At 41.0% G+C, this 18,954-nt stretch overlaps 1 protein-coding gene across 1 annotated transcript in view; it reads left to right on the plus strand.

Moving 5' to 3' along the window:
• EIF3B (eukaryotic translation initiation factor 3 subunit B) overlaps window positions 1–17,764 on the plus strand; it is a 33,466-nt gene extending 15,702 nt beyond the window's left edge. Inside the window, exons 7-19 of the mRNA XM_005289122.5 lie at window positions 1,311–1,442; window positions 1,553–1,619; window positions 2,287–2,333; window positions 4,122–4,332; window positions 4,938–5,010; window positions 5,408–5,530; window positions 6,512–6,590; window positions 12,826–12,964; window positions 13,570–13,695; window positions 14,259–14,336; window positions 14,955–15,063; window positions 15,545–15,663; window positions 17,209–17,764. Of these exons, the coding sequence (XP_005289179.2) occupies window positions 1,311–1,442; window positions 1,553–1,619; window positions 2,287–2,333; window positions 4,122–4,332; window positions 4,938–5,010; window positions 5,408–5,530; window positions 6,512–6,590; window positions 12,826–12,964; window positions 13,570–13,695; window positions 14,259–14,336; window positions 14,955–15,063; window positions 15,545–15,648 (1,288 nt within the window). The 3' untranslated portion in view covers window positions 15,649–15,663; window positions 17,209–17,764. The remainder of the gene's footprint in view (window positions 1–1,310; window positions 1,443–1,552; window positions 1,620–2,286; window positions 2,334–4,121; window positions 4,333–4,937; window positions 5,011–5,407; window positions 5,531–6,511; window positions 6,591–12,825; window positions 12,965–13,569; window positions 13,696–14,258; window positions 14,337–14,954; window positions 15,064–15,544; window positions 15,664–17,208) is intronic.
• The last annotated feature ends 1,190 nt before the right edge of the window (window positions 17,765–18,954 follow it).

The raw sequence follows: 18,954 nt of genomic DNA on the forward strand, positions 1-18,954 counted from the left end.
ACTTTTTAAGTTGGAAAATGGATTGTGTTCTTTAAATACTGAGTAATGATCTACAGTATTTAATAATAAAATCTTCCCATTTACTTCAGTTTGTCTGGTACAGGCACCTTAATATACACACACCCACACCCACGGTATCTTTGAACTCAGTGATGCCTGAGAGTTGAGTTCTGGTCTTTCAGCATCTTCAAGGGTTGTAATTTTCAGATGAATAATTCTTTATGCTTTTTGTTTTATGATGGCATCTGTGGAGATTGTCAGGCAAATGGTTTTGTGAAGGCTTCACCTATTTTTCTCTTGTGAAGCTTAAGCTTCTGTCTTGTGTTTATGAATGAAAAGATTGACTTGTTGGGAGTATTTTGGCTTTAGATTTTTATTGTAGTTAAGATGTGCTTGGGCTCTTAATAGGAAAACATGTTCCCGCCCTGAAAGCTTCCCTCTGGTAAATTCTTGTCTCCAAGCCATCATGTTTTATACTATGTACCTCATTAGTTGTCATACATTGATGATGATGTTTCCCCTTTACAACACCCAGGTGTGGTGGGTTTCTTGCTTGAATTGGGTGTTTGTTTTGGCCAGAGGAATCCAGAGGCAATACCATAGTTTGGATGCCTAACACCACCCCTGACACAAAAAGGTACTAGAAAGAGTGCTGGACCCTGCCTGGGAACACTAATCTCATCAGACAGTCTATCTAAATGCTGACAAAGCTTCATCCCCTCTAGCTTTTGCAAGAGAAGGGACTCTGTCCTCCTAGAACATGCAGGAACACTGTGGTACTGCTCCACATCCCCATAGTAACTGCTGGTTCATGAGGTGGGTGAATAAGGCTCTCCACTACTCTACTCCTAGAGAGCTTCCCCTCTATTAAAAAGGGGTGTATGGGTGGCTATCTAATACACCTCTACCCCGATATAACACAAATTTGGATATAACACGGTAAAGCAGTGCTGGGGGGGGGGGGGGGGCTGCGCACTCCGGCGGATCAAAGCAAGTTTGCTATAACGCGGTTTCACCTATAACGCGGTAAGATTTTTTTTTTTTTGGCTCCTGATGACCGCATTATATCGGGGTAGAGGTACTCAAGCCATCCCTCAACTCCCTCACTAGTTTGTGCAGGGGTGGATTGTAGAAAAGTGTTTGTACTCTACCCGTTCCCCAATTCTGGCTGTGTCCTCTTTCAGTGCATGCCTCTTGAAGTTTGCTTAGCGGATTCTTCTCACAATTAGACGAAAGCATATTTGTGCTGAAATGATCGTTACACCATATGAAAAGTGAAGCTAGTCATTTTCCCTCTCCCCTTCTTGTAGGTATTTAGTGACCTTCAGCCCTTTAATGGACACACAAGATGACCCTCAAGCCATAATCATCTGGGATACCCTAACTGGACAGAAGAAGCGAGGGTTCCACTGTGAAAGCTCAGCCCATTGGCCTATTTTTAAGTAGGTTGGGTAACAGTAGTAGAGGACAGATCACACTAAATGACTAGCCTCTTCTTACTAGAGGGGTAGCATGATAGATCTGATGCTTCGTCTTCCTCTTATTTGTTCAGGTGGAGTCATGATGGTAAATTTTTTGCCCGAATGACATCAGACACCCTCAGCATCTATGAAACACCTGTAAGTGCGTTTTTACATAAAACCTGATTTATAATGTCAGTTGTACCTAAAGTGCTGCTTTTTTTTTATTTGAAGCGAGTTACTGCTAAAATTTGCTTAAAAGAAATATCTGACTCTCCAGTAAATACCTATTAAAGGGTGAGAAACCCACCCTCTCTCATGTCTTGCTCTTTCCTTGGGCTCCCAACATCCCCACTGTTCAGGGGTGGTGTGTTTGTTTTTTTTCTTCCCCTTCCTTAATTTTCCACTGAGGTAGTAAAGGTTAGAAGGAAGTAGATGAGGAGAGCAACTTAATTTTTTTAATGGAGTGTAGAAAATCTAGCCTTACAGTATCATAGTTGTTTAATACTTCCCAACTTTTGTCAGCAGATCACTACCAGAAAACCCCCCCTAAATCCAATAATGGAAACAATGTTGTTTACAACCTGCTCTATTTTCCTGTATGCCTCCTCATCCTAATGCATATTTTTAATTTGTAGGGTTATGGTGACTAGGTGGGTAATGCAAGAATTAGGATTATGGGGATGAGTGACAAGTGTGTTATACTATATATCCAGGTAGTGATGAAATGGGGACATTTCCCTACCTCCTTAAGGGTGTTAATTTAAATAACCTACCTATGTAAGTATTCCTAACTTGCAAATTCATGATTTTTCTCTTTTTGCAGTCCATGGGTTTGCTGGACAAGAAAAGTTTGAAAATCAACGGGATAAAGTGAGTTTATTCTCTTGTGAAGAGTTCTGCTTTCTTTTGTTTTATTCTTGAGATATTGTTTTAGGATTCTAGTATCATGGAGTTCAAGGCCAGAAGAGACCATTAGATCATGACCTCCTATATATTACAAGCCATTGCATTTCACCTAGTTATCCCTTTATTGAGGCCAACAACTTGGGTCTGACTAAAACATATCTCCCAGAAAGACATGTAGTCTTGACCTGAAGACATCGAAAGAAAGATAATCCACTTCCCTTGATGGTTTGTTCCGGTGGTAATCACCCTCACTGTTAGAAATAAGGCACACAGATATGGTTTATTTTAATTGAATTGTTTTTACTTTAGCATCTGGTCATTTGGTTCTTGTTAGTCCTTTCTCCACTAGATTAAAGAGCCTGTTGGTACCCAGTATTTTTTCCCCATGAAGATACTTATACAGTGTAATCAACTTGCCTCTCAAAGATAAGCAGACTGAGCTCTTTCAGTTTTTCTCACCATAAGAGGTAGTTTTGGGTGGAAAGTGTTACATGCTGTTTCCCAGAACATCCCCTTTTCTTAGGTCATGGATCAGCCTTTCAGCCTGATATCTATTTGCACTGAAAACTTTGCATTTGTGTAGTGGTTACACAATGAAGAATTAATATCTAGTCCAGAACCATCTGCTTCCTATATTGGTGGTCAGCAGTAAGAGTCGCTAATCTGTCTTTTGCTGAGGAAGATGCCTATGTCAGTGTGTGTTGGCTGTCAGTCAACTGGAATAATATTACTCTTCAACTCTTATGCTTTTGGTGCAGTAATAGAACTAATACTTAGAATTTCAATATGATAGCATGTTTCTTGTCAATGTTTACACTTTCATTGATGATGATCCTGTTGTGTGTTCTGCAGCTGTGGAGAAACTACCTATGGGGAAGAAGTAAAAACATCTGTTTGTTACTACTTCTCTCTTTCCATGCGTTGGTGACAATTTGTGAACTTAGCAATGATGCCTGAAATATCTAATTGCTTGATGATCTAAGGACCTAACTTTTGATGTTCCTGCTGCATGTTGGCAGAATGGTACTCCCTGATAAACCAAAATGCATTTAACTCAAGTTAAGGATATTACATCAATAAAGGGATATCTTGTCTGATATTTGGCCTTCCATAGTCTTTAGTAAGAGTGCACTATACTTTACCTGCTGGCACTGAGGTAGCTGGGCTTATTGTACAATTTTATATGATTCTCATCATGATTCCTAAAGAAACGACTGACCTTTTTTCACCTTTCCAGGGTTCCAAAAGGCTTCTCAGAGAATGGGGATCTCTGAAGTAGCTTCCTTAACAAGGGAGCTAGAAAATCTAAGTATGACAGATTGTAGGAGAGAAGTGTACTTTTAACATAGTTTAATGGGTTGTCTTTTTGTAACTCATTTTATCAACCTGTCTCCCAAATCACTTGGGATTCTGCAGTATGAGATGAGGTACTCTTTCTACCTTTCCTAGATGTAAATGTATTGCTTCTACATCACTCCTTGTCCACCTGTGAATGGCAGATCAAACCTGGGTTTTCTGCAGGGTCACCAAACTGGTCCTGGTAAATTTATTTGTAATCGTTCTCATTGCACTTGAATTTAGAGTTAGAATTCCTGTCTGTAGCCTAGCTTTAGTATCACGCTACCTGGGAACTGATTGATTCACCATAACGTATCAAATGTAACGCAGAACGCTGCAACGTATCTTTAACTGATTACTAAATTGGACTTTTTTTTTTTATGACATCTTGTCTCCTTCTTTTCAATCGTGTAGGGATTTCTCGTGGTCTCCAGGGGGTAACATAATTGCGTTTTGGGTGCCTGAAGACAAAGATATCCCAGCAAGGGTGACACTGATGCAGCTCCCCTCCAGACAAGAAATCCGTGTGCGGAACCTGTTCAATGTAGTGGATTGCAAACTGCATTGGCAAAAGAATGGAGATTATCTGTGTGTGAAGGTAGACAGGACTCCTAAAGGCACACAGGTATGTGCTTCCTAGGTGTGTTCATAAAACTGATTCTGTCTCTGCTTTGGTTTTTGCATTTCAATATGGATTGATAGAAATGTGTAAATTAATTACTTGGTGTCAAAACCCTCTCATTTTTTCAGTTAGGTTTTTAAGGGCTATGTGTGAGGTGCCATGGGCACTTAATGAGCATTGGACTTGACATCACTATCCATCAGGGTTCTGCAAGATCAATGAAAGTATGCCTGTCTTATTTCTGACCCCCTTCTTTTAGCATTTGTTGTATTTGTTTCAGCTGGTTTTGGTCCCACAGGTGACACTGCATGAGCTACCATATATTTGTCCTCTTGAAATAGTCTAAACTTCTGTGCCGGAGAAAGCCTTTTTTGTTAACGCACAACTTGCTGAAGAAAATCCCATTTTAATAAAAGTGCTGTTTAGAAATAAGTGATCTTTCTGTGTTATCTTCCACCCTCTAAGGAAATGAGCACCAAAGAGTCTAGATTTATTATCTTGAAGTATTAAACTAGGCTAGTTGCATAGTCATCCTCATAGTCCTGTATTAAAATGACTTTCTGTACAATTATTATACTAGATACTTGACCTTTTGTTGACTTTCACAGGGTGTGGTGACCAACTTTGAGATCTTCCGAATGAGAGAGAAGCAGGTCCCTGTGGATGTGGTAGAAATGAAAGGTAAATCCTAGAGATACATGTGCTAGCTATTTTGCTGATGTTGTGTATTTATACATACAGTATTCATCAGTGAATAAACTGACAAAATATTGTGTAAAATGCTACAATTAATGGCTCTTAACAGATGAAGGACAGTTGTGTGGCAAACTTCTCTTTCTTTGCCCAGCTATTTAATCTAAAAAGACTGCCTGGCAGACCTGTTTTCTGCTTCAGTTGCTGTACTTTAATACCAAATTGCTCATCATAATGGATGTTCTCTTTTGCATCCAGGATTTCTTCAGTCCTGTATACAGTAACTGCTTGGAATTGAAGTTGTGTAGAGCATGACTGACTTAACTCAATAATTTTGTCTCTTTGTACAATGTTGGGTTTTGACACTTCTTTACATCTGTTGCAGAAGGTATCATAGCCTTTGCCTGGGAACCAAATGGAAGCAAGTTTGCTGTATTGCATGGAGAGCCTCCCCGAATTTCTATCTCCTTTTACCATGTCAAAAACAATGGGAAAATAGAGCTCATCAGTAAGTAGAGTTGACAGCAGGAGTACAGGTGGAGGAATCTAGGCATTAAGCACTTTACATGATGGTATCAACCTGTTTACCCTGTAGACTTCTTACAGTTGCTTTTTCATAGACAGATTATGATACTTCTGGGCCCTGGCAGAGGGCAAGGGAGGGAACATGTCTTGAGCATGCTGCACTCCAGCTGTCTTGGGCTGGGAGAACAGCCCCGAGGGCAGGGGTGTCAATTTATTCTGTAGTGAGGGCCAAATTACCATTTTATTCTGAGTCTGGGGGTTGGGACTGAAAAGATCACTGGTAAGATATTAATCTTGCTGCCTTGCCTGATTGCAGAATGTACCCCTTTTGCTGGCAAAGTTAAATACCACCTTTCTGTGACCGGACAAAAAATGCATTTTTGAAACTTCCTTTCCTCTCTCCATTAATTCACCTTCTCTATACTTCCTCCCCAATATTTTAAGGATTTCCTCGCTCTCTCAGTTTGGACATTCTCTCCTTCTCCCTGCCCTCCATTTTGGTTTAAGAGTGCCTTATATTGATTTAACTTAAGTTCGCAAGGAATCAGCTTAAAGTAAATTGTAAAAAAGCACTCTTATGCCAAAAGAGGTATGCACATAAGGGGTTGCACCAATTTAACGACATCCATTTCTAAACAATTTTAGTTAAATTGGTACAATTTGTGTACTAAGGTTTTGCGGATTCCTGATTCTCCCTGCCTGCACATGCACTTTTTTGAATGTTTGATCATCCCATTCTTTTCAGTTTAATCAGTGAGAGCAGATCCATGTTGGGTTTCATTCTTCCAATTAAAATACTACTATAGTAGACATGTTGTTTGTTAATTGCAGAGCTCAGAGGTGCCTTTTTGAGGACTCTCTAGAATGCCTGTCAGTGTGGTTGCTACTAAGCTTCTTGATACCATTGGGTGGAGACGTCCATCGTTTTTATGTTGCCATAAATACAAATTCTGTTTCCTTTCAGAAACGTTTGACAAGCAGCAGGCAAATACGATATTCTGGAGTCCACAAGGGCAGTTTTTAGTATTGGCTGGCCTGAGAAGGTGGGTATCACTACTTGACATTCTGAGAGAGCTCATTTTAAGTCTGTGTAATGCTCTCAAAGATCTAAAAAAAGGTCTTCATCATACTACTGTATAAAGACATCTGTAAGACAAATAGCCAAAATCTTAACCATCTGTCAATTCTCTGGTAGAAAACCTGCTTGTATTAAGAGGATTATCTTTGTTTGGAAGAATCTAATTTTGACATACGGTAATCTGTCAGTTGGCCTTTCTGAGGTCTACATGGATTTTAATTTGTTTGCAAGTGATTGAGTTTTTCTTGAAGATAAATTTATCTGTTTGTAACGTCTACGTATTTTCATATGCATCTAGCCCTCTTCTGCCTGAAATTTAATTTCCTGAAGTAGCTGGCCTCCTTACAGCAAAGGTAGTTAGTGCAGTAGATAAGATAACACCTCTTGTTCTGTGGCTAGCAGAAAATCCATTTTTATTTAGTCTATAAAAACAACTAATGAGATGCCTGTGTTTATATTGGCTATCTCTTCTGCTATCATATAAGATGAGGAATGAGGTTATTCTAATCTCACCCACCATGTAGTTCTCTTGGCTAAGTTTAGAATTCACTTCAGCTGTTTACTTCCTTAGTTTAAATATAAAGATGTATTTATTCAGGGAGCCCCTCAGATTTCTCCCCCAGCAACAGTACAAATGACTTATTTTATAAGAATTTTCAAAATCTCAGGTAAAATAACAGGGTTTTTTCTGGCTTTAATATAACTAGGGGGCCCTGTCAATTTTGGTAAATCAGTCATAGCATTTAAAAATCATCTTGAATTTCATGATTACACATTTAAATATTAAATTTCTTTGTCATAAATCATGAATATGTATTTAAAACATGTAACGCCCTTAAGTCAGCATTTCTCAAACTGGGGATCTGACCCAAAAGAGAGTCAAAAAACTGTGGGGAGAGGGGGTGATCACAGTATTGCCACCTTCTGTGCTGCCTTCACAGGCAGCAGTGGAGAAGTAAGGGTGGCAATACCATATGCTACCACCACTTCTGCGCTGCTGCTGGCGGCAGTGCTGCCTTCAGAGCTGGGCTCACTGCCAGCAGCTGCCACTCTTCGGCCACCATGCTCTGAAGGCAGCACAGAAGTAAGGATGGCAATACCGTGACACCCCCCACCCCCCACGCACACACACACAACAGTCCAGATTTCACAGTCTGAGGTGTTTTTTTTTTTTCTCATGGCTGTGAATTTGTAAGGGGCCTAAGTATAACTGATACTGAAGGGAGCAATCACTTTTTCCTCAAGTGTGTCTTCCTGTCATATAAGATCTCAAAAAGTTAGGGATTGCATTCAGGTCATGGCTTCTTAAGGTAAAGATTTCTTGTATGTCCTTATAAATGCCCTGTACATACCATTTGTCCTTTTCCTTAACCATACCAATGTTAGTTGTAACTTTCTTAGACCATTCTCTTAGCCAGTTATTTAAAATCCTTGGATGTATAAATGGGAATCTCTAGTAGGAGTAAGGAGGTTTTATCACCTCTGTATTTGGCACTGGTGTGACTGGAATGCAGTGTTTAGGTTTTTATTTCCTTTATTTATTTTTAAAAGGAGATATACCTATCTTATAGAACTGGAAGGGACCTTGAAAGGTCATTGAGTCCAGTCCCCTGCTTTTACAGCAGGATAAAGTACCATCCTTGACAGATTTTTGCCCCAGATCCTTAAATGGCCCCCTCAAGGATTGAACTCCTACCCCTGGGTTTAGCAGGCCAATGCTCAAACCATTGAGATATCCCACCCCCCACAGTTGAAGAAGGATGTTGGAAAAACTGGAGAGGTTGAGAGAAGAGCCATGAGAAGGATTAGAAAATTTGCCTTCTAGGCATGCAGCAATTCTCCAAAAAGCTATGGTTTTAGAGTTTAATGTACCCACCATACATACAGACAGGGATAGCTGAGTGGTTTGAGCATTGGCCTGATAAACCCAGGAGTGTGAGTTCAGTCCTTGAGGGGGCCATATAAGGATCTGGGGCAAAAATCTGTCCAGGATGGTACTTTGTCCTGCTGTAAAAGCAGGGGACTGGACTCAATGACCTTTCAAGGTCCCTTCCAGTTCTATAAGATAGGTATATCTCCATATATTTATTTTATTTACACCCACATCATATGTCATTTCAAATAGGGTTACCATACGTCCGGATTTTCCTGGACATGTCCGGCTTTTTGGGGCTCAAATCCCCGTCCGGGGGGAAATCCCCAAAAGCCGGACGTGTCCAGGAAAATCGGGAGGGAGGGAGGGCTCGGCGGTGCTCGGCCGGGCCGGGAGCCGGGGGCTGGGGTCGGCGGGGCCGGGGCGCGGGGCCGGGCCGGGGGCCAGTGCCCCAGGGCCCAAGCCAAGCCGGGCGGGAGACGCCGGGCCAGAGCCTCTTGGCCTGGGCCGGCCAGCCGGCCGCCCGCCGAAGGGAGCCGCTCGGCCCTGAGCCGCGCCGCACCCCGCCCCAGCCTACCTGCTGCCTCCCTGTTTCAGGCTTCCCGTGAACATTTGATTCGCGGGAAGCAGGGGAGGGGGAGGAGCAGGGGGCGGAGCGTTCATGGGAGGGAGCAGAGTTGGGGCGGGGTTGGGGCGGGGCCGGGTCCCCATGGAGTGTCCTCCTTTTTAAAAACTAAAAGATGGTAACCCTAATTTCAAAGCTTATGCTATGTACATTTAGCTGAGGTATGATATGGAGGTGTCAAGTGGTGCTGTAAGCCTTAGGCAAGGTGAAACAATGGAACCCAAAGTGAGTGTCCTCTTGTGCACAGTTCCAGAAACGTTGCAGCACGATTGTGACTACAGCTTTTAATGTTTGTTAAATTCAACACCTTAATGTAGTGTTTATTGGTCAAAGCTACCAAATGAAAATGTATGAAGACTTTCATTGGATTTGCATGGGTAGTATTTTTTTTTTTTCCTCCAGAAAAGATGAAGCTTTTTAGCATGTGGCAAAAATGGTGAATATCCATGTTTTGCAATATACTAACATGAAATGTTCTCACATCACATGTGAGATATTTTGACAATTAAGAATAAATGATTATCATAGTTTTCTATACTTTCAGTTGAAACTTGCTGACCAGATTAGTCTCTCACTGAAGATTGTGCACCAGTAGGAGTAGATTGCATGCCCGCAGTTTGTGCTGCATAGTGGGTAGATAGAAATGCATATGAATTCCTAATGTAATGCTTCTCCATTTGTAAGTTTTTGTGTCTACAGTATTGCATCGAGTCTGCCTGGTAGAAGGTTTTAATTTGTAATTGCCTGTCCATGCAGTACTAACATTTGAAATAGAATAGAAACTAGCTTTTTAATTCAGTGACAATGCACATATCCGTGTCAGAGAGGACAATATACAGCTTCATATTATGAATATGCAACAGCTATGAGAAGTGATTTAACAAAAAAATAGTGAAGACAGTCATTGCCTCTGTACTGGAGATGGGTTACAGCTCTTACCAACAATATGACAAACCCTTTTGACCCTGAATCACATCTGGAGGTGCTTCTCAACATATCTACTGAACTGCATGTAACATCAGATATAAAAGAGTCTCTACTTAAAACAGCAAATGTTGTTGAAGAACAAATTGGAAGACTTGAGAGGTTCATTTGATTGTGATGGGGGAGACAGCTTCAACCCAGTCAAGAAATCTGGCATTAAGATATTTACTCACATGGTCAAGACCACCAAATTTAAGTCTGGAGAAGGAGGGACCATCAGAGCAGCTATTAGTCCAAAAATTGTTTTCCACGGTGTACATCAGAGATGCAATGGCGGCCATACAAATGATGGCTGGAGACAAATTTCACTCATTCAGTGAATTGGCTGCTGAGTACTTGAGGCAGGTCCTAAAAGGATTTGATAAGCTAGTTCTGTCATCTCTTTGACAGATATAACTGTAACTTTGAAAAGTGCGGGAAGATCACGCCAGGCAGGTTCCAAAGTGGGATGCAAGAAATACCAAGTAATTGGATGCCCTCTGCTTCCATATGGAGAGATTCTAAAGTTGGTGTCCAAAAAGCAGTCACTTGTAAAATTCCTCTGTGAATATATGGTTCAAAATGCACCAGTGTAGGAGCACCCAGAGTACAAATACACCTTCTTGCTGGAGGCTTTTCCAATGGGGAAGTAGTAAAATACATTACCAGTAGAGGTGTTGAAAGAAGCTCAGACTAGCACAGTACTCAAGAGGAAGCAGAGACAAAGATGCTTCTGAATGCTGTATGTACCAGTATGGCTTTTGGGTCTCTGGATGTCAAAGGAACCATATTGATACAGATGTTTTGGTCTTTGCATGTTCCATACTTTCCAAAAATGGAACATGCAGATAACATATGGATTGAAACTGGCACCATTACCGGCACCGCTGACAAGTGTCACTTCATACCTGTGCATACAATTAGATGCACTCCCTCCTGACTTCTGCAACATATTTCCTGCTGTCCATGCATTAATAGGATGTGACTGTCCTCCCTAGTTGATATTGCGGAAAGAATCGGAATTTAATGTAGAAATACAGGGAACTTACTCCCCATTTGGCGAGATCTCTGAAGCGGTGACTGACGAGTGACCATTTCTGCAGCAAGGAATCTGGTAGCAGGGCTGCATTACAAGACCGAGAAAAGGAGACCCACAGAGACCTGAATTGCTTTCATTTCAGTCTAGCCATCAAAAAGAGCAAGTCACTGGCCAAACTCCCACTATGTGAGGACCGTTTTGAAGAGGGTCAGCAGAGCATCTTGGCAAACAAAGATTTGGATGTCTTTGTGCATAGGCAAACCAAATATTGGATCACCATTGCCATGTGGATGAACTACTTCCATATTCTTCAAGGGCCCAATGGCACTTAAGCTTCTACAAGACCTTATTTGTGCCATTACTAGTAAAGGGTCACTGCAAAATCAGCTGTCTGTAGTCAGAACAATCTTCACTGCACAGAACTGTGAAGGCTGGTAATCCATGTGCTGTCAACATTTCGTGCTGGACAAGATGATGTTAACTAGAAATGTCACCAACAGTGTTACATTTCAGTTACACCTGTACAAACTGATTATTTTGTTTTATCCTTTTAGATTGTTGCGATGTTCTGAGACCTCAAAAAAATCCAATTTTATGCCTTGAAATAATACATAGGGTCATAACGCACACGTTTTTCAAAGTGGTCATTTCAACATGTTGATGGTGTCATTGTTTATCCCTGTTTCTGTGGTAATGGCACCACTTGAGCGTTCTATCATACTTCATCTTAAAGTAGACATCAGAAGCTTTCAAGTGATGTGCATGTGTGTAGAAAGGGTACACTAAGTTGACCATATCGGTGGTGTCTGACACTCGGCTATGATAGTGATAGGCTTAGGGAGCGCAGTCTATTTAGCTTAACAAAGAAACGGTTATGGGGTGACTTGATTACGGTCTACAAGTACCTACATGGGGAACAAATATTTAACAATGGGTTCTTCAGTCTAACAGGTTTAACACAATCCAGTGTGTAAAATTTTAACAGTGAAAGTAATTAACCATTGGAACAGTTTGTGGTGGATTCTCCATCTCTGACTATTTTAAAATCAAGAGTTAAGATTTTTCTAAAATATATGCTCTAGGAATTATTTTGGGGAAGTTCTATGGCCTGTATTATACAGGAGATCAGACTAGATCAGATCATAATGGCCTTCTGGCCTTGGAATCTATGAAAACCAATGTGGTTATTCTGTGTACAACTAGGCTTTACACATGTTAATGGAAAATCCCTGCTTCTCATTTAGAAATCTATTTTATTTTTTACTTTCTTTGCTACCGAAATAATCATATTTACACCATGGTTGTGAAATTTTGGTTGTACCCCAAGCGCATTAATAATGTGGTTTCTTTATGACTTTGGAGAGGGAAAAAACATGTTAAGGAACTTTAAGCCTAGAAGGATACAAGGGTTAAAACTATTCCCCATTGTTTGTTCACAAAAATATGAAGAAACAGGTGTGACTTTAAAAACCTTGAGAGAACCCATTTAAACACCAGCAATGAAAAAATGGTAATCTTGTTAATATTGATGGGATTTTGTGGGGTGTGTTCATAAAGAATGTCACCTCCTAGTATAGATCCTGCTGATCTTCTTTTTTTTGCGGGGGCGGGGGGGGGGGGGGGCGGGGACGGGACAGGAGGAAAGTATCAGCGTGCATGGATCACTTTTCCATCTTGTTCCTCATTGTTTGCCTTTGCAGCATGAATGGTGCCTTAACATTTGTTGATACATCAGACTGCACCGTGATGAATATTGCTGAACACTATACAGCCTCAGATGTAGAGTGGGATCCTACAGGCCGATACATTGTGACATCTGTGTCCTGGTGGAGCCACAAGGTACTAAAGTTTCTGCTGTGATGTCTCCCTGGGTATTTAAGAGGGTCAATCTGGCTTTTCCTATGTTAACTACTTGAGAGAGAGAGAGAGAGCGTTGCTTGTATCTGTCAGTGGGTAATAGCTCCTGGTGTAATCGCTTACATGCCTATTTCACATATCAACTCATTGCTTTCCTGTGTCAATGAACTACTTCCTTGTTGTTCCAATCAGTGTACTGTATCTCTTCTATATGCAAGTATAAGGTTTTTAGTCTTTGGGATTAGTTCAGGAGCTTTCTTACTGCAGTTCAGATATCTTGGAAGTGCTGGTGGATACCTCTGCTTTGGATACTTCATAGGTGCTTCATTTTTGAAGCAGTATAATTTTTTTTTTTTTTTTTTTTGAGGAACATTACTTCAACTTAAAGGTAAAATAAGAAACGGGGGGGGGGCACACCTACCCCAAGCAGTGTGTTCACCCTGAAAAGGTAGACGTTCCAGAGACTGGGTCCCACTAGGGACTTTCCTGTTGATTTTTCCATGGAATGCATTCAGATATATGGCAATGGGGTAGCGCAGTATAAAACCCTTAGACATGAGTGAGATTTCTCACTTACTGTTTTCCAGGTGGACAATGCCTACTGGCTGTGGACCTTCCAGGGTCGTCTCCTCCAGAAAAACAATAAAGACCGGTTCTGCCAGCTACTGTGGAGACCCCGACCTCCAACCCTGCTCAGCCAGGATCAGATAAAGGTGTTGTATCTTAGTTTAACTCTTCTGGTGTGGGCATTGGTGTAGAGAATTCAAGAGTGGTCTAGTCACAAGGGTGTGGCTTAAACTGGGGAATGGAAAACTGCTGTAGAGTTTTCTCTCTGCTTAGTGGTAAGGCAATATGAGAGCTATTCACAAATTCACTGGGGGAATCTGTATGTTGAAATGGTTCTGTGTATGTAACAGTACTCAATTTGAGTTGTCACTATTCCTATTACAAACTTGTTTTTGTGTGGGGAGTAGGGGGGAGAACATTCTGAGGCAACTAGAAGGAAAAGTATTAGGAGCAGAGAGGACTGTTGAAAACTTGGATAAGAAGCAGACTTTGGCTATCCAAACTCCAGTGGTTGCCCAGGTACAGAAAAACTGAAGGTATCTATAGGCCTAAGCAAAGAAGAGAAACTATAAATGATATAGGAGAGGGCTTTTTTTATAGACAAGGAAACTTGCAAAAATGCTGGGTATGCCAAGGCATGCCTGAAGTAGCACTGTCTTATACATTATGGTGGTTTCTAGTACTGGTTGACATAAGTTCTCTCTTGCAGCAAATTAAGAAGGACCTGAAGAGGTACTCCAAGATTTTTGAACAGAAGGATCGTCTAAGCCAAACCAAAGCCTCAAAGGTAAGACGCTTCTGGGACACAATGAATCAATGAAAGGCAGCTGATGCACTTGTAGTCCATACTAATCTAATGTGTCTTTGTCGCATTTCACTGACTGGGCCATATAGTTTTGAGTCTGCTGCTGCCTCCAATTTAATAGACATTTATCCCTTATTTCAAGTAGGAGAGGCCATTGTGTTTTAGGTCCAGGTTTTCCAGATTCAGTCCCCACATGACCCAGCCAGGAACATTATGAACTCAAGCACAAGCATATGTGTAGGGAAGGCAGTAAGGCAAAATCTGCTGGTTCTTCACTTGAAGAAACTGAAGCATGGTGTTACTGGTATATGTTGGAGGCAGAATCGAGAAGAATTTTTGTTGAGTTAAGTAAAGATACTTAAGTAATCTTGGCTGGGACTTGTGGGTTCCTGGTGGCTGCCTGTTAGCCAGTTTTAGTATAAAATTTTCACAGAAACCATAAACCCATCTTGCCACGCTGGAGAAAGGTGTCTTAAATGCTGATGATTATCTGTCACTAGCTGCATCCATAAGCAGAAAACCCCTAGATCACTTCCAAATGCATCCCACAAGGACACACTTTACTGATGGGCTTATTAACCTCTTGTTTTGCTTCTGTAGGAGCTCGTAGAAAGAAGACGTACAATGATGGAGGAGTTCAAGAAATACCGCAAGATGGCACAAGAATTATATTTGGAACAGAAGAATGAGCGTCTAGAGCTGCGAGGAGGTAAACCAGCCACTGGCAGCATCGTAAAGATGTGGCTTTATCAGTAAAAATTTTTAAAGCACCAAATAAACATCACTCAGGCTATAGAAGCAGTCTTTTGTAGTGGATCAGTGTTTGGGAGTCGAAGACCTCCTCTTTGTGGTGGGTTGGGGTCCCTTTTTAACGTTCCCCCTCCTGCCAAAAATAATCCCTCGACCCATGCCTTAGCAGGTTTGCTCACTCCTCAGCTATTCTTTCCCATCCTTTGTTTTTTCCATCTGCTATCTTGAGGTGGTGAGTAGGGAGGAAGGCTACTGTTGCTGCCCAGTGTGGTCAGTACTGATGGTTTTGCACATAACATGCTGGAGGCCAGTGATGATATTAAAATGCCTTATTTTAAAGGTGCTTCTCTGCTATGTATTTTCCTTTTTAGCAAATACATTAGGCATTTTTGCCTTCTTGGTGGAGGTATTCAGGACTAATGCCTCTTCTTTTCCTCCAGGAGTGGACACAGATGAGCTGGACAGCAATGTAGATGACTGGGAAGAGGAGACTGTTGAGTTTTTTATCAATGAAGAAATTATTACCATTGCAGAACCAGAGTAGTCCAATAAAACCGTGGTAAGACAGATTGCCTTTCAGTTGAGAAATACCTTTCCTATCAGCTGTTGCAGCGTACCTCCAACCTGCGTAAAAGCACTTTCTGGGAAAGCTTAAGGCTTATAGAGTGCAAAAATGAATGTTTCTATACCTTTGACTTGGCTTTTGTACTTCGCTCTCAGTTGAAAGGTTCTGAATGGCCAATTGTAGTGCCAGTGGCCAGAAATGATAAAGGCTTTCTTTCTTCAAAGTGAATGGTTAGGTCAGTTTGTAAATCTACTGGCACTTTGCAGAGTGCTATGTCCTTCTCTTTTTGATCCTTTCAAAGACTGAGAATCTGAGCCAACATGATGTGTTGCAGGCACTTGATGAAAGTGCCTATGCCGTATGAGAAACGTTTATAATTATGCTAGTGGAGAGGTAAATTTTGTGTTCTGGTTATTGGAACCATATAACCTTGAATTGGTGTAAATTAATGTTCTGATGCACTCTGTAAGAAGGTTTAATTACTGAACAAATTTGTTGCATACTCTTAAGTTAGGTATTGCTCTTGAAATGACAAAAGTCCTCATGCATTCTGCTACCTCTTCCTAAAAATGCCACTGAGATTTCAACATGTAACAAACACTTGTATTTAGTGTTACTGAAAGTGCTTATTCATATTAAGCATTTATTTGAAGCCTGTTTTAATCCAGAAGGCTGCTTACCTTGCTGCGTACTCCAATATATCCCCCAAATATTGGCAATAGGTGTTGCAGATCTAGTGGAGCTTTCCTTCTTGGATACTTGCCAGACTGTTGTGAAGGAGATGCAAACCCTGAATCCCACTGTAGGCCTCCGGAGTCTGAACAGAGCACTTGTCTGGCTTGGTGTGTCTAGGCACACTGTTAGGATGCAGTTCCTCTTTCTAGCACCCCTTCCTAAGACCCTATCCTCTGGGACCAGTGCTGACCACTCAGGCTCACTTGTAGCTTAAACACACCTCTCCCAGAATTCCAGCTACAGTGGGTGCTGTAGTTCCAAGTTAACTCTTCAGGGAAACATGAGGTGTAGCACAAAACGCACAGATTTGCATGCAATTCTAAAGACACCATGGCTTTTTACTTCAGCCCTGAAATGGTCTCGTTTTGTATATGAGGTATATTATTAAAAATAGTATGTCTCATACTACATAAATATAAATCAAATACCAAAAATATTCAAATAATATTGTTGACATGAATGCAGCCCCATCAGTGTAAGGAATGAGTACTAAAACCCCCTCACCCATCCAAAAATGCACAAATGTCACTTAAACCCTCTAAATATGTTTTTAGTTCCAGTGGCCAAGTATGTTCTCTTGCCAGTATTTGGGGGATGTGGAAGAGTGGAGGTAAGAAAGGGGGAGAAGCAGTCTTCTGGATTAAATAGGCTTCAGCTAATGAGTTACTGGGGAAGCACAACAGTAAAGGGTAAGTGGAATGCAGTTATAGAACTGCCTTTCCCTTGCTAGCAGCTGTGAGAGTTCTGAGTTTTTTGTGTGAGGCACAGTACTGACTCTTTCCTTTTTTGTCCCCTTCTCTGCAGCACCGCCATATCTTGTACTGAAAAAGGGTTCATTTATTTTCAGAAAGCCTACACCATCTTCGGAATTTTTAATCCATATTCTCTCACTCTGGACGGTGAATGCACCAGGTTCTCTCCATTCTGACATATTGTAGTGCCTTTAAACCTCACTGTCAGCAGTGGGGCTATTTGAAAGGCACTGCTTTTAAATTTTTATTCATTTGGGAGGGGGTTGTCTTTCTTTTTAAATCCACCACCAGTATTTGCTGTCTGACTCCTGTGCATTGCTTACCAGTTGGCAATTTTGAACAGTTGCCAGTAGGTGAGCATTATCCGTGCACCTTCCAGTGTCTTGCACGCTCACCATGCTTCTCTTTGCAGAGGACTCTTTTTATGTCCCGGGTGCATGGACAGGTGTTTGTTTTGTATGGGGAAAGATCAGCAGGAAAACCATTTTTCATATGATGTATGTTAGTGTGCTGAAGCAGCACTACAGTGGGCTGTACCCTCCTCCATTCAGATTGTGACAGGATTCAACAGGTTGAACGTGGAAATAAAAGCAGACCTATACTAAAAACAGGCCGTCCGTGTGTTCTGTAGAAATCTTCCCTTGAATGACCAGAGTTGATCACTATCTGAATATGAATCTGTCAGGGTTCAGAATTTGCAACTGCATTTGGTTTTTTGTTTCCCAGTTCCTTCATGGCCGCACTGATCTTTATTTAGTCCATGGTGTATTAGGTGGCAGACCGGCTTACATGTTTTTAATAACTATAGTGCAATGATTTGAAGATCAGTGTGTGAATTTCTGAGACCTACTTACAAGGTGTAACTATTGGCAACAGCAGGATTATGGGAGATTTCCTGGGTTTTATTTGCAAGCTTCGGTTGAAAATCTATTCAGAGGAACACACTCTTCATGTGTGCCTTCGGATATACAAGGAAGCCTATATTCTGATGTCTGGAGCCCTATGCCTTGTGGTGAAGAAAGTACAGAATACTTAACTTCTGGATCAACTCCTCTTGAGCAGACTTCCATGCAGCAGCAGCAAAACCAAATCAACCTTAAGAATCTAGTTCTTAGCAGATAAGAGCTCTTAAATGAGCATGTTTTATGGTGAAAATACAAGTCAATACTGTCTGTCTTGTACCATCAACTTTTCATCCTTCAGAAAAATAAACAATTAATATTTATCATGGGTGACGTAAACAGAATTCCAGATACCCACACTGAATGTAGATAATTAAATTTTTTTAGATAATCCATAATCAAGTTTATCCCTTAATCTTTTTTAAATCTTTCAGAAGTGATTCTGCAAGGTTATAACATGTTGAAGGAATACTGTAACTTTTTAAATAAGGGAAGTAGTTTTAATATCACTTCAGTAGTGAGAAACTGTCTTGTGTAAGTCCAAAGATTTTGTTCAGGGTTGGCATACAGGATTTATTATGGGACTGAAGTAATTCCTGTAGTGGGGGTGATTTGTCCTCTACCCATCACCAGTCTCAGAACTCAGCTTGTGAAGCGCATTACTGCGAAATGTCAAACTGTCTGCCATTTTGACAGCTAGATAAGTGTTAGTCAGTATATGTTCTGACTATTTCTGAAGAGGGAAACATTCTCCCCTAACATGTTGTTGTTGTGATCTGAATTTCTGTTTAATTGTTGGGGGTTTGAAGAATAAGTTTAGTCTTGTCCAATATGTCTTCTAGTTTTACCTTTTGGTACAGGATACTCTATACTTTTTGGCAACAATGAGCAGTGAA

This window comes from Chrysemys picta, chromosome 10, assembly GCF_011386835.1.
Source record: "Chrysemys picta bellii isolate R12L10 chromosome 10, ASM1138683v2, whole genome shotgun sequence".
Taxonomy (NCBI): domain Eukaryota; kingdom Metazoa; phylum Chordata; order Testudines; family Emydidae; genus Chrysemys; species Chrysemys picta.